Here is a 14,354-nt window from a genome sequence, read left to right on the forward strand (position 1 = left end):
CCCAGCTTTCTCCCCACAGCTAATTATCTTGAGTGTTAAACATATGCCCTGTGTTTGTAGTCTGAATTTATCTAGCTCTGGTTTCAAGCTGCTGGATCTTGTTATGTCTTTGTGTGTAGATTAAAGGACTCTGTTGTATCAGAAATCGTCTCTCCCTTGAGGTACTTACAGGCTCTGATTCTCACCTTTTAACCTTCCCTCTGATCTTCTAAGCTCATAAGTGATCAGAGTTGGTCTAACTCTGTTCTCATTGAAGTGAGAATTTTACTACAGACTACAATGGGAACAGAGTTTGACTTAATACTATGTGCTTTGAAGACCTCATCCAGAGTTCATTAATAAGCGAAAACAGAAGTTATGGCAGAGACTGTTGAAAGGGAGCACAGCTCACTGATTAACTGGCTTGCACAGCAGATGAAGCCAAGGGGATCTGTGTTCTCTCTAAAACCCATCCTTTTCCAAAAGCAGCATCTCCATGCCTATGCAGGAGAGCAACTGAGAAATGTTGATTTGCTTCCTCATTCTTCCACAACCTCCTTAAATACCTTCAACAAACCACAACTAGATCTGGGAAAGTAATGTGGCAGCAGTGAACCTGGTGGGCCCTCCTATTAGTTAGAATCTGCACCTCTCTGGAGAGTACAGCAAAGACAGTTTAACATAGGATTCCAAACATACAGCATGCTCAGCAGAAAGCCACCTGGATACTGAGGAATATCAGACCTTATTAACTATTCTTTAAAAAACTTTAGGCATCCTGAGCAGTCTCCAGAAAACTGTCTTCCAGGTCACACGGTCCTTCCTACATTCGCAAGCTGGAACCAATTCCCCAAACCATCCCAATAGGCCGAAGAGCCAAACTCACCTTTGCTTTTCCTCTACAGCCAAATTAACTTCTTTTCTCTTCTTCTGATGTATTTGCAGCCACTGATCACTTTGGAAGGGAGCATCACATTTACATTTTCTGTAGAAGGGATGAATACCATCACTGTTCAGGTCTCAGCAGGAAACACCATTCTTCAGGACACAAAGACCATCGCTGTGTATGGTGAGCCTTTCTCCCTTTGTTTTACATAGGATTCTCCATAATCAAGAGCTAAAGATGCAGGCTGCAATATAAGGTCTTAATTCCAGGTTGTAAGCTCATTTCCAGTGATATCAATTCAGCATAATGCCTCTGAGTGATGTTAGTCCAGACTGAGACAATTGCAGAGTGTTGACTGTCTTTCCAGAACCCTCTGTATCAGATCTATCAATCACTATATATTAGTCAAACACAATCATAAAAATTTTAGGCTGCTTGTAAGCTGGTTTCCTCTTTTCGGCCAGTAGAGGCCTCTTTACTCACGCAGAAGCTGCCTGGCTCAAATTCAAAGTCAATGATGCGTGATGCAGTCAGGTGCAGAAATCTGCACTGCTCTGATATTGTACTCAGGCCTCAGAAACAGTTATGACAAACAAACGCCATATAGTGTGGATGTAGTCCAGGAACCAATGGAAATTCCCTAAGCATGTAGTGAAAGTAATCAGCATGAGTGTCCCTGTTAGCAAAAGCAAAGATTAAGAAGCATTTTTTCCAAGGCTGTCCAAACAGCCTTGGAAACACCTGATTTCAGGTGTTTGCAACATGTCTATGAGAATATAATCACAGCTTCCTTTGCAGAGTTCGTCTTCTTCAGAAATCAAGAAGAAGGTAGCACTTATATTCTCCGCTCAGCTCCCCCTCCAATGCTATCCACCTATTAAAAGTAATGACCTATCACCTTTTTCAGTTTTGTGACACCTGAGCAGTGAATCACTCCAATTTACTGCTGGATTCTCTGACACCATATGCATCACTAGCAGATTGATTAAGAAAAGCAAAACACAAGCTGCAGCAGGTTTCACAAAGTTCTGCTCATTCAGCACAAGGCATTTTCAGATGTCTTACCACTGCGTCATTGTATCTGCAGAGCAATTTCGGTCCTTAAGGTTATCCTTTTCCCCAAACTTGGATGACTACAATCCAGATATCCCAGAGTGGAGAAGGGACATCAGCCGCGTAGTCAAGAGAGCTCTGGTGGAGGTAAGCAATGTGTATAAACTGTCTTATGGTAGCTCACTTTTTGCTTTCTGCCTACATTAGGACCAAATAAATTGTTCTCTCAAGGTGTCTCTCGGTCCCTTGCAACTATAAAAGGGGGATAGATGAGTGTTTGAGTCCAGAATCCTTAATTTTATACAGGTGAAATGATCCTATCCTATGACAATCTAGTGCTCGGAGTCAGACTTCACTTTATTCTTTTTAATGGAATATTTCAGAGAAAAGGGCATCTGGAAAAACAAATTACTTGTGTGCGCGTTTAGCTTTACAAATGTCTTTTCTGTTGCACTGCAATCCTTCTTTTACTGCTGCGCTTATACAGCGGTGGAAAGCAATGCTCTTCTAATGGAATTACAAATATGCTGTAGGAAACTTAGGAGACCAAAGAGAATAATTTTCACTACTAAGAAGAGCACCCAAGTATGTACTTCATATTTGTCATATAGCATGAGTTTCATGGGTCAAGATTGGGTGCTATTTCTCCCACCAACACTACGGAGAAGCTCTGAAGTTCCTTCTCTCACCATGAAACAGAATGTCATAAAAACATTGTTTGTCTGAAGACTTGGGATTCAAACCAAGGGGCAGAGAAATGTAAGTTAGAAGAGATAGGCATCAGTGGCAGTTTCTCAGCTCAGCAGAAAAATAGGAACTGTTCAAAACACATTTGTGCCCACCTGATTAATGTCTTTCCAGCCTTTTTGCATAGATGGTATCATGAATAAAAAGCTTGCTAATAGCATCCACAACCTTTGTTTCCATTCAAAATTTGAGAAATATTTTTTTTAAAAAGCAGAAAATTTGTCTGAATACTTACTGAAAGGATTTATTTTTTTTTTTTTTTCCAATTCCCTGAAAAGACAGGAGGAGAGGAGGAAAGCAAAAAAGAAAAGAAAGAAAACACAAAAAGAACACCCCAGTTTTCTGAAGCTTGTCCTTTTGGCTTATTTATGTCTGTATCAAGTACTCAAGGCTCCATTTATCTTTAGGATGAATTTTCAAAAGATAAACAACTCAAAAGAAAATCAAGCCATGAAAAAAAGGATTATAAAAATCACAGTACCAAGGATATATTCCCAAAGCAAAGCAGTGAAAACACAGTCTTTTTGTTGTTTGCATAAGAAAAAACTGATAGCTAATTATCCCCTTTTATATAGCTAAATGATTCACCTTAAATAAGCCTTTGTTAGAAGTTCCTATAGAAATTAAAGTTAAAACCAATAGATTCTATCGCAATTAAGTACACTGTATAAAAATAAGTTGAATAACTAAATAATTCAACAGGAAATTATAGCTGTGCTATAGAATTTTTATGAACTTTTATTTAAGTATTACATTCTTATTAAGGAGTCCTGCGGACTTGGATAAAAATTCTGCATAAGAAATTATAGTTCTCTACTCAAATCTGATCTTCTCTGTGTGTAAGGATAATTTCACATTATCACAAAATATCCTATTTTGTATTACAATCATAATTATTCCTCACATCGTTGATTTTTTGAGTTCTGTCTTCTACTTTTGATGAATACAAGAATGAACTGAGTACATCAGACAAAAGCTTCTGGCTAAAAATAATAATAATCATCATCATTCTCAGTCTCAGAAAATGAAGACTTTCCATTAACTGGTAAAGCTGTGTCTTTTTCTTGACATCTTAAAACAACCTGTTAGGCAGGCACAAATAATACAAGCCCTAGCTTCACAGATGCTTGGTAAGAATGTATGAAACTTTTATGCTGTTATAATAATTCTTCTAAACCCCCACTAAAAAACAGGAGTAATGAAAGCTCGTGGGTTGTCTTTTTTTTTTTTTTTGGTATGCAGTGGAAAATTTCATTTTTCATAGCTCTACACAGTATTCCCTCTGCTGTCAGCAGTCACATGTGGAGGTGATGGAGAGCTTCAGTCAAAGTTCAGATGTTATCCCATCCTCTGCATTAAGCCTTGGCTCCTGAACCACTTCACAAGTCTTAGGTCTAATTAACATCAGAGCGTTTCATGTTCTGCAGACGTCCTGTTGTACCCAGCTACCATGGTCTGCCCTTATGTGAGGGTACTTCCCCACCCCTCCAGCTCAAAAATGTATGTAACAATAATTAGCATTTTAAAATCAGAGATTTAAACAACAGGCTGGAGAATCCACAACAAAGAGGCAGTGGAGAAAGATTCAGCAGACTGTGTTTCTCCTCCTTTTGGCCCGTAGAACTTCCTGAAAGCCAACAAACTTGTTTTCTGGAGAACTCTACAATGCACTCTGCAATGTCTTCATAACAGCACTTGAAACCCATACATAGAGATGATCCTAGCAGTGATGACTGTGGGGTATTTGCTTTCTGAATTTTGGCTAATTTTGCATTGAAGGAATGTTTGGGTCTAAACTAATGGTTTAAGATGTTCAGCCAACAAGATGTTAAACAGTTGCACATTAATACAACATATAACATCTAAATAAATAAATTCCTCATTACCTTGTAGAACTGACCCAGGGTGTGAACTATAAAGAATTTGACTTTTGGGGATTCAAATCTGGTTCATGTTCTTATTTTTCCACCTGAGTCTCCAAGAGGATTTTAGGCTCTGTTTTGATTAATCAGATCTTTAGAGTGCAATTCAGCCCACATACCTTACCTTTTAACAGGCTACTTTTTACTACTGACAAAACAAAAAACCTCAGGGATCAGCTTAGAGTACACAGACAAGTTTAAAACTGCTATGTTCAGATAACATAAGTCGTAAGTCAGATTTAGGAATTCCTTTTAGCATGTCTGATGATCACTGTTGCCCCAGGACTGTATATTTTACAGCAGAATGAAGTAAAATTATTAATCCCTAATTTTTTTACTTGCACTGGATTTTTACAAGATTCTCTTTGCAGTACAAGAGGCAACTAACATCACTTCTGTAAGAACTGCAGCGCTTTCACAAAGAAATCGTCAGCATTCAATGCCATCCCTGCTGTCCACTAATTGTCTATGTATCAGGTAACAGGTATTTCAAGCAAGCATATTCTGGTCGCAGTGCTCCCTGGCCTGCCCACATCTGCTGAACTCTTCATTTTGCCATATCAAGATGCCACAGGGGAAAATAAAAGAACAGCAGAAGACCTAGAGCAGGTACTGTGTCTGCTCCTCAGGGAAGTATACATTTTTGCATTTGTTTGTGTATATGCAATTTCCAAGTGAAATAATTACTGCCATCAGATTAACTGAGATCTAAACAATGACTGTGTTATGTTCAGTGTCCTCTTCAATTTTTTGGTTGTTTGTTTTTCCACAAAAACCAGCTTTAGATGTGTAATTTAGGATCGGAAACTCATATGGTATCCCTCAGTATAGTGAAATTTGTATGATGGCTTTTCTTCCTTGGGAGAGAAGAAAGATTCTGTTCTACCTCATGAAAATTGGAAGACAGCAGGAAGATTTACTGGATGGTTCCTGCTGAACTACACTGGGGGTAACCTCATGAGAAAGAGTTTATGAGATGGTAAAAAAAAAATCTGAGAAAATGTTGGAGGATAGGGCTGGGTGGTAAACCTGGAAAGACCACAATTTTTGGAACACAGGGAATATGTTAGATTATCCTGCTGGCTATCTTCAAAATTCTGGCAGTGGGGTTGAGCAACTCCAGCATGTTCTGCCAGTATGAAGCTGAAATAGGCTGCAATGAACAAGAAAACTCTATCTACCTGCAATACCCAAAAGGTTCTGCCCATGAGTGGGCAGTGGAGTGGAGTGAGTCACCATGACTGTGACTTAAAAAAAATACTTAAAATACTGTGCAGGGCAGAAATCTTGATGCAACTCCCACTTTATTATCTCAGGTTCCAGAGGCAAAAAGATAATTAGCTCTACATGGAGCACCACTGTGTCTGTCCATAAAGCATGTCAGTGGCCCAAGAGCAGACATACACCCTTGTGGGTGTGAGCTTTATAAATACAAGAGCAGAAGATGCTACCAGCTCACAAATCTCAGCCATTGCATTACCCAGGAATGCTGAGCACTTTATCATATCTGCTACTCTATCTGGTGGCAGAGGTTATTTAGCATTGCTCTTGTATTTTCCCTGGAAACTGTAAATGACTAATACTTCCCATCAGTTCATGGATCACATTATCATTTTATATTCCTCTAGGCTTCAATCCACTAGGTCACCCATATTCTTAAACCTTCTGCTGCTCAGCATTCTTAACAATGTTTTCTTTTTTCTGAGGTTTTTTTTTCTCTATATAAGTGTTTTTTCCTCTACAATTTCCCCCCACCCATATAATAAACAAAAAAGATGAAGATTAACTGCTCTGTCAAATCTTTCCTCACCTTTCTAATTCACCTCCCTTTTATTTTATGCTATCTCAAATTGACAAGGAAGCCACTCCATGTACTACCAAGTTTACATCTGTCCCAGCTCCCTTCCAACACTGAGCAGCTTACTATATTCTGCTATTTACTCCCTCTCTAGTTATCTCTCTCCTTTTTCCCACCTGTAAAAATGGAATCTCTGTGACTGTGAAGAAAGGGAGCCCTGACAGTTCTCTCAGAACCCTTCAAATTGGACAAGAAGAAATGACGTTTTCAATGGGAGTCCTGCAACTTCACTGGCATCCTGCAGGGCCCAAAGAATAACCTTTGAAGAGGGTGAAATTACTTGCCATTTGCAGCCAGCTGTTTTTTTTTTTTAATGGAGATGTATCTTCCCTGCTCCCACCAGGATCATCAGAGTGTAATTTCTTACTGGTCTGTGGCTAATACATTTCCCCCTTTCAGGGGAATTCTAGTAGAAAATGCCATTGTTTTCAATGGGAACTACATAAGAAATGCCCCAAAAGGTTTTTATGCTCTCAGCTCTGAAGCATGTTCTGGTACTGATCCTGGTTTGTCATCCTGTAATTTGGCCTGTAATCCTTCTCTATCCTTTTCTCAAAGTGTTCAGAGAACATTTGCTGAGATTAATACTGACAGCAGATGTTTTTGCTGATGATAGCTAAGGTAGCTTCTTAGGTACTTTATGATGTATAGTTTTCTTTTCTGATAGGAATACAAATCTTTTGTATGCACAAGCAAGCAGCAAGCCATTCAAAGACTAGTATGCAAGTCTGTGTTTGCAGGTGCAGACCCAAAGGAGTTATAGTTCTGGATAACTTTTCTAGTTTGGAAGGGAAACTTCAAATTACACAGGAACCAAACAGAAGTGCTTTGGAAGGGAATGCAAGGGAATAAGGTTTTTACCAAGTACTTATTGCATAAGTTCATTTTTTTCCCCACACTTTAAGGTCTCTCTGGTCAGACTCTGGGTGGTCTCTAGGTTCCATCTGAGTTCAGAGGCAGCTATATGTCTACTTGTCCCTTGGGAAACTAGACCTCACTTGCCTCTTGTTAAAGTTTACTAAACGCATAAGCCATGAGCCGTTGGGTACATAAATAGTTGGACTGTCAAAGCATATAAGCCAGGCTATAGACTACACAAAACAATAGATTTTTCCATTAGAATGAAACATTTGTGTCTTGTGCTCTTGTTCAAACTATGTGGCACAATGGTGAAAGCAATTTTTTTCTTCAAGTTGATGTATTACTCTAATTCAAGGGTCTCAAAAATTACATTTTCTAAGTGCAGTACCGTAGAGAAAGGTGGTAACAGATATAGCTGCTTTAAGGCAGTCTTTAATTATCCAAGAAATATAAAGGTCACAATCTGTTAAATAAAAATGGTTGCTTACCACCTGCCAAAGATCATGACTGACCAAACACTCCAAAGAAGGTGATCTCTGAGTAGAAATGACTTCCTTTGTGGCAGCCAGCCCTTTAATGAGGTTAGGGAAAGGTGGAGCCTGGCTTCTGGTTGCACAGGTGAATTGCTTCAAATGGTGCTGTTAGGGCTGGCCTTGCCCCTTCTCAGGGTGCTCAATCCCTGGTTCAGGCCATGACTTACATTTCCCATACAAGTACTAATTGGTGTCATATTTCTTCACAGGTTACATTCACAAAATTGAAATCTGCATTCCAGATACTTCCCACAGGAGATTAAAATCCCTTTAAATTAGTATCCATTCTTGATAGGTGAAAAATGTTATGCATGAGACTAGAAGACACTTTCTCAGTGTACAAAATAGGACAATTCTATCTAACACAAATGCAGATTGTGCGATGATCTCAGATTACTTTGTCCACTCTACTTTCTATAATCAATATAAACTTATTCTTCATTTCTATAAAACTGTGAAGAAGTGGTTTTATCCTGTGGAATTCCCAAACATTTTTGCACACGATAAAAGAAATCTTGTATTCCTGATCAGAATGCTATAAGTTTGCTTTTTTTTTTTCCTTCCCCTTTTTCCCCCTCTTAAATTACAGCACTGGTTCACCTGCTTTGTTTTCCAGCAGGTGAGACAGAAACCTGCTTAGAAATGGAGAAAAAATTGACAGTTATTAAAATGCTGCTGCTTCATGCCCTTGTTGTCACTGCAACGCTTCTAAAATACCTTGCAAAAAGAGCCACTGAAAATAACCATTGGCCAATTGGTCTGGAATGCAATTGTTAAGACTGTCTTTATGGACAGGCTAGGTGAATGTGATGATTACAGAATTCACATATGCTGGATTAAAAACATAGAATTTTTCCTCTTCTGTGAAAGGTAGACCTTTAAATAGAAGCATTTTGAGTAATTTTTTTTTTAGTACTTTCAGCACTAATCCAACTCAAAATGAATGCACAGTAGGAAGAAGAATATTCTACTTAAAATTCAATAGAGGGCAGTGGTACAGACACAATCACTCAGTTGTTTCAGTGTATGTTTTTACTTTGTATGAAGATTCTGAAGGGTTATGTTTATAACTATGCAGGTGTTTTTTTTCCATATTATATAATGCAGACTTTTTGTGAAATACAGGAAGTGTATCTCTTGCTAAGTCAAATGTAAGCAGGACATATATGAGAACTCTAAAGAGATATTTTCATATCAAGAAAAGGCTTCCATGTTTTCCTGTTCTCCATTTACCTAGTCTATTCAAAATAACTGTAAAAGCAGAATGTAAACAAGATGCAAGAGCAACTACCTAATGACATTTGAAGCCATTAATCTTATCTCTGAAAAGAGCTATCAGCAATGTAGAAAGCATGATGGAGTCTTTGGCAAATGGCATCACCAGCTGGTTAGTAACCAATGGTGATCAACATATTGCAGCTGTGACCACTATCTGTACCCACCCAAAAAGATGGGAAATGACATAGATGACTGAGTATCAAATAGACAGTGATGAAATAAGAAAGCAAAATACCTCTAACACTATGGAAGCTACTGCCCACAAGTCTGCATGCTTATATATCTTAGGATTTGCTCCTTAAAGCAGCTTTAGGTTTATTTCTGCTTCACTGTATGTGACATATCTTCTATCTTTATTTGTGCTGGGTTCTGAACTCCTTTCTTAAACTTTAATGTTTTAGCATATTTGTTCTTATTACTCTTCTTTCCTCTCATGTAATTCAGATAAGTCAATCACGATAATATTTTAGCAAGGTGATAATTAAGTGAACAATCTCAGAGCCTACAGAAAAAGGTGCAAATCAATCCTAGAAATTAAATTCTCGTAAGAAAAGGAGCAAATATCTAAAGTTTACTAGAAGAGATTTCTCTTTAACATTTGCAGCTTTGCTGCCTGAGGAAAGCCTGGCAACTAAGAAGTAAAGAAAAATGGGAAGAAAAAGGAATAATATGAACATTTTCTTGTTTTTCTCTCTTTAGCTAGCTTTTCTTGATCAGCTGCTTGTGTGTCATAAAATACATTATCTGTATATTTTCTTGATGCCTATAATACTATAATGTGAGGGAAGGTACAGCAATAACAGTAGAGTAGCAAAGTCCCATGCTGGAGCAACTGAGGACAAGCCCAAATACAGTAGCTGTAGATGCAAAAACAGAGAAATAAAATTTGCTTACCTCCAAAAAGCCTCAGGCATGCAGGGATTACCAGACAGATACCCTTGCTTCCACTGCCAGCCCTTAAATAAGGTCTGGGAAGGGTCAGATCCTGGCTCCACCCCTTCCAGTCACTCAGGTACACTGCATACACCTGAGCTTCCCTGGATTGGCCCTGCCCTACCACTAGGTGCTCAATCACCGCTTTGGGCTGTGACTCCACATTCCCGCTACAATGCCATTCAACTAACTTCTGCCACGTGACTATCAGACTTCTCAGCTCCTCATTCTTGCTTAATATACAGAGCAGACCTGGTTTTCAAAACTCCCAGTCACCTTTGTTTAGCTATAGTGTATACTTGTTCATATTTCTAGGGTCTGTCTAGGGTTTGTATCTGCTGATCAGTTCTTGTCCCAGACTAACTACAGACATGTTCTCCACCTTGTGCTCTTATGGTATTTCTCAATACTATGGCAGCCTGATTTTTGCATCTTTCATCAAAGAACCTAAGAAGTTTCTGCTTGACCCAAGTAAGTCAGCGACTTCGGTCTTTTCAGAGCTAAGATAAGAGAGGCTGAGAGGCCTTGTGTGAATTAAATAAGTTTTCTTAGGGTGAGTGGTACAGTTTAATGTAATGTATGTTTGCCCTGACTCCTGTTTCGCTTTTTTACTACCAGTTCAAGTTGCTTCCTACCAATCAATGTGCATAATTCTTTCCTTAGCTGTTTATTGATTTAGCCAATGAATTGAACAGAACTGTGCCACTCGTTGAAATCCTTATACATTATCTTTAAAAATAATCTAGATTTTTAACTGGGACACACTAGCACATTTGAATCACATTCAATTAGTGTAAACCAATTTACACCAGAGATTTTAAGATATGATAAATAAATGCAAAAATGCTCTTAGGAGTGATAATTCTGTTTCTTGGTTCACACAGTTCTTTCATAGTCCTAACTTTGACAAAATGCTAAGAGAAGCCAAATTAATTTTTGTTTTGTTCAATTTTTAAATTGGAATCTCTTTTCCTTCACAAATTGTCTGTTATTATTATTCATTATGTGTCTTTTGATGAAAAATGATACATGAAGAATGGTTTCTATTACTGAATTATTTTTGCACATCATGCTTAATTCTGCAAATGAAGCAGATAAAGTCAATGAGGCTCAGTTAAGGACCAAAACTAATTCTGAAAGCTAATTATTTTCACAAGGGAGACTCTTCAAGACTATAAATTAGAAGGTTGCTATTCTAAGATGTTACATCTTGAGCTGAGTTAGTTACATCTGAGTGAGAGGAACAGGAATGCTAACCTGTTCCCCAGTTGAACACCTAGCTGTTCAGTTAGAGTTATGTAGATATTCACTAAATAAATAGGCAAAAGTATTGTGACATTTCCTTATTTGCTTTTTGAACAAAAACGTTTCCATGGTGCCACTTTAAATGCAGACATCAAGGCAGGCAAAAGGCCCTGTTTTCTGCTGAAACCATCTTATTACTTCAGTAAGCGTAAGATCAGCCTTTGTGTGGAGAATTACTTCAAACATGTTTTGTTCAACACAACACATGAGAGTCAGAACTACACCTAGGTTAAAATCCACTCACCTGTGATCCTCTGAGCTAGAAACAGACTTGATAGAATAAGAATGGCAGAAATTTTGCTTCTCCAGTCTGAGCGTGTGTCTACACTTCATAGATCCTTCTGAGACTGTGTGAGGACCAGAAACAACATCAGCACCAACTTACTTGCTCTTGAGTACTGTGTCCAATCCCAATGTGAAGCTGGCCTTTTAACTGTGTGCACCTGCTCAAATAATGAATTTTATAAGCCAGATCAAATGGTTTATATTTCAGATTATTTCAGTTGTATGGAAATAAATTTATTATTTGCTCTTCTTTTTCTATATATGTATGTCTCATGGACAATCTTACTTCCCATAGAAAGGAAAATTAAAATATTGTACCAAATGAACAAACATTTTAAAAACATATCCAAATACACTTTTTCTTCCTAGTGTAAGGAAGGCATATGTCTGACTCTTAAAAGATTTTCCAGTGCTTTTTAAGGTCTTGGACTGTTATTCATTTTCAGATTTGTTCAGAATTCATAAAGACCCAATAAAAGTAAAAAGCTGCACTCTGAATTAAGCCAAGGAAATATGTGGTAGACTCTAAGCAACACGAAGGGTTGCTGCCTGTTTTGACTCTGCATATAGTCCTGTAACACTGACGGCAGAAATGCTGATGACTTAAGGCAGAAATCATCTTTTCCTGAGTTACATTTGTACAATGAGATCCTCATTTAGAACAAAGTAACAATGCAATACAATGAGAGTAAACTTCATTTGTGACTGTTTCACTCTTCCTTTATTCATTTTTCTTACTACTTCACTCTTACAACTTCTCTTTTTCCTATTAACTCTTACATCATATTACCAGCTGAGAACATTTGTTGGCCTTTGTCTTACACACTCAGCCTGCCAACCAGGAGGCTGCCACAGCACCCTGCAGCTATAGCATCCCTGTGGGTGCCACCATTCCATCCTCCTCATCCTGCTGTAGGACTCTTTAGCCAGGCCAGAAGAGGTCTTTTTACGCATTTCTACACATTACTGGTGCAAAACAAACTCACTGCCCCTTCTCATGCTGACTTTCTCTAGGTTCTATTCTTCTATTCCTTGCCCAAATTCCTGATGAGGCCTGTAGTAGGTAATAACACTTGCTAGCTGCGTTCTGTTATTCATCACATGTACAGACCTTCCTTTTTAGTTAGATTTCATGTGCCATTATGTACCTGGTTTACAGCATTCCATCTGCATCTGTTGCTCCAGTTTTAGAGATGAAGTGCTCTTTAGTTGTCAGTCTTGGTTATTAATATGCTCAAATTCTTAAAGAGGGATATAATTTGCTTCCCAGGCTTTCTTCACATACAGCACAGCTTTATGTCACCATCCCTGCTGCTCTGAGCTTACCAGATGGCTCTTTGTGAGCAGGTGGTATTTTTTCTTACTGTTGGAAGAAATATATTTACTCATTCTGGCATCCATGGGAAAAAAAAAAAAAAAAAAAAAAAAAAAGTAAACTTTAAAGAGATATATTAAAAATATAAATAAAATGCGTGTAAGAGTTATTGCCAAATTGATATTGGACCAAAGGCACCTATTCAAGTGATCAGCAGCCAAAAATGAAGTATAGAAGCCAAGAGAATTGAAAGAACCATTAAGAACATTAAAAAAATAGAAGCAGCAGATAAATCTCATACTGTGATGAATGATAGCCAAGGAACATCTAATCATATCAGGGTAGATTTACTGAAATAGCTCAACCAGACAAAAAGGATGGTTTAAAAAATATTGGAATGTTCTTTTTTTCTGACAATTTTTCATTAATCTTCAAGAAGGAATAAGGATTTATTTAAAACAAATTAAATTAAGTGTTGAGCATTACTGTACAATTCCTCTTTATCTTGGCATGGCTGTAAAAACACAGCATTCTCTGCAATTGCATAAGGGATGCAGGATGGAATTTTTTTGGCATTTTCCAGCCACTTCTCCCTCATACATCCACATGCAAAAGAGTGGGCATCATCCATTGGAAAATTGCTTACTGCTGTGAGAAAAAATGAAACATGAAACATCTAGAGAATCAACATACAGAAGACAAGGAAACTATCGGAAGTATGTCTATGGGTTTCCATTCCTTGATTAATCTATCAGGAATTTTGCTTTTAATAGCAATGCATCTGAAAATTCCTGGGCACAATTGAAAATTAAAATAGAGAAAGTAGCTATGTGTGCACGGTATGAGAAACTGATTTTAAAAAGCAGTGTATACCAACAGACTGGACCAAAGCTAGACTTCTGACTCTACAAATACAGGTTCCAGACAGTTTTATCTTAGCAAATGCTCATCTCTTCTGTTGCATACTTTAGGGTGGAATAACTTGCTTTGTTTTTCTGCTAGAGCTCTTCTTGTTTTCATCACAATTATAGAAAGAAAATTGAGGGAAATAAATGTTCTGTGGGAGTTTTCTTCCATGAAGTAGAGGATAAAAGCACATTCTCTCTGTGAATACCAGAAGAATAGATGTAATGTACATTTTGTGTAAGACAAATACACCTCATATTCAGTCAACAGCATAGACATTATCAGAGCTTCAAACTATTCCTGATATGTTTTTGGCATCAGAGACCAGCTGGCCTGAAACTTAGGGTTGAATGAAATTCAGTTTGTTTCTAGGACTTGAAATTCAGTGCAAGCTGGGTAAGAAACTAAACCCTTCATTTTGATCCAGGTGTGTTGGGAACGTGCTGTAAGAAACTAAAGCTGACCACTCAATATTTTCTTTGTTTTGAGCAGA

General features: G+C 37.9%; 1 protein-coding gene across 3 annotated transcripts in view; it reads left to right on the top strand.

The window, feature by feature from the left end:
- The window catches only part of SORCS1 (sortilin related VPS10 domain containing receptor 1), a 269,815-nt gene that overhangs the window by 245,482 nt on the left and 9,979 nt on the right, over positions 1-14,354 (top strand). For all 3 annotated transcript variants that reach the window (XM_052677145.1, XM_052677146.1, XM_052677147.1), the window contains exons 21-23: positions 925-1,048; positions 1,953-2,065; positions 5,065-5,196. In XM_052677145.1, coding sequence (XP_052533105.1) covers positions 925-1,048; positions 1,953-2,065; positions 5,065-5,196 — 369 coding nt within the window. The remainder of the gene's footprint in view (positions 1-924; positions 1,049-1,952; positions 2,066-5,064; positions 5,197-14,354) is intronic.

The sequence above is a fragment of the Tympanuchus pallidicinctus genome, unplaced genomic scaffold (assembly GCF_026119805.1).
Source record: "Tympanuchus pallidicinctus isolate F22 unplaced genomic scaffold, pur_lepc_1.0 scaffold16, whole genome shotgun sequence".
In the NCBI taxonomy this organism is placed as follows: domain Eukaryota; kingdom Metazoa; phylum Chordata; class Aves; order Galliformes; family Phasianidae; genus Tympanuchus; species Tympanuchus pallidicinctus.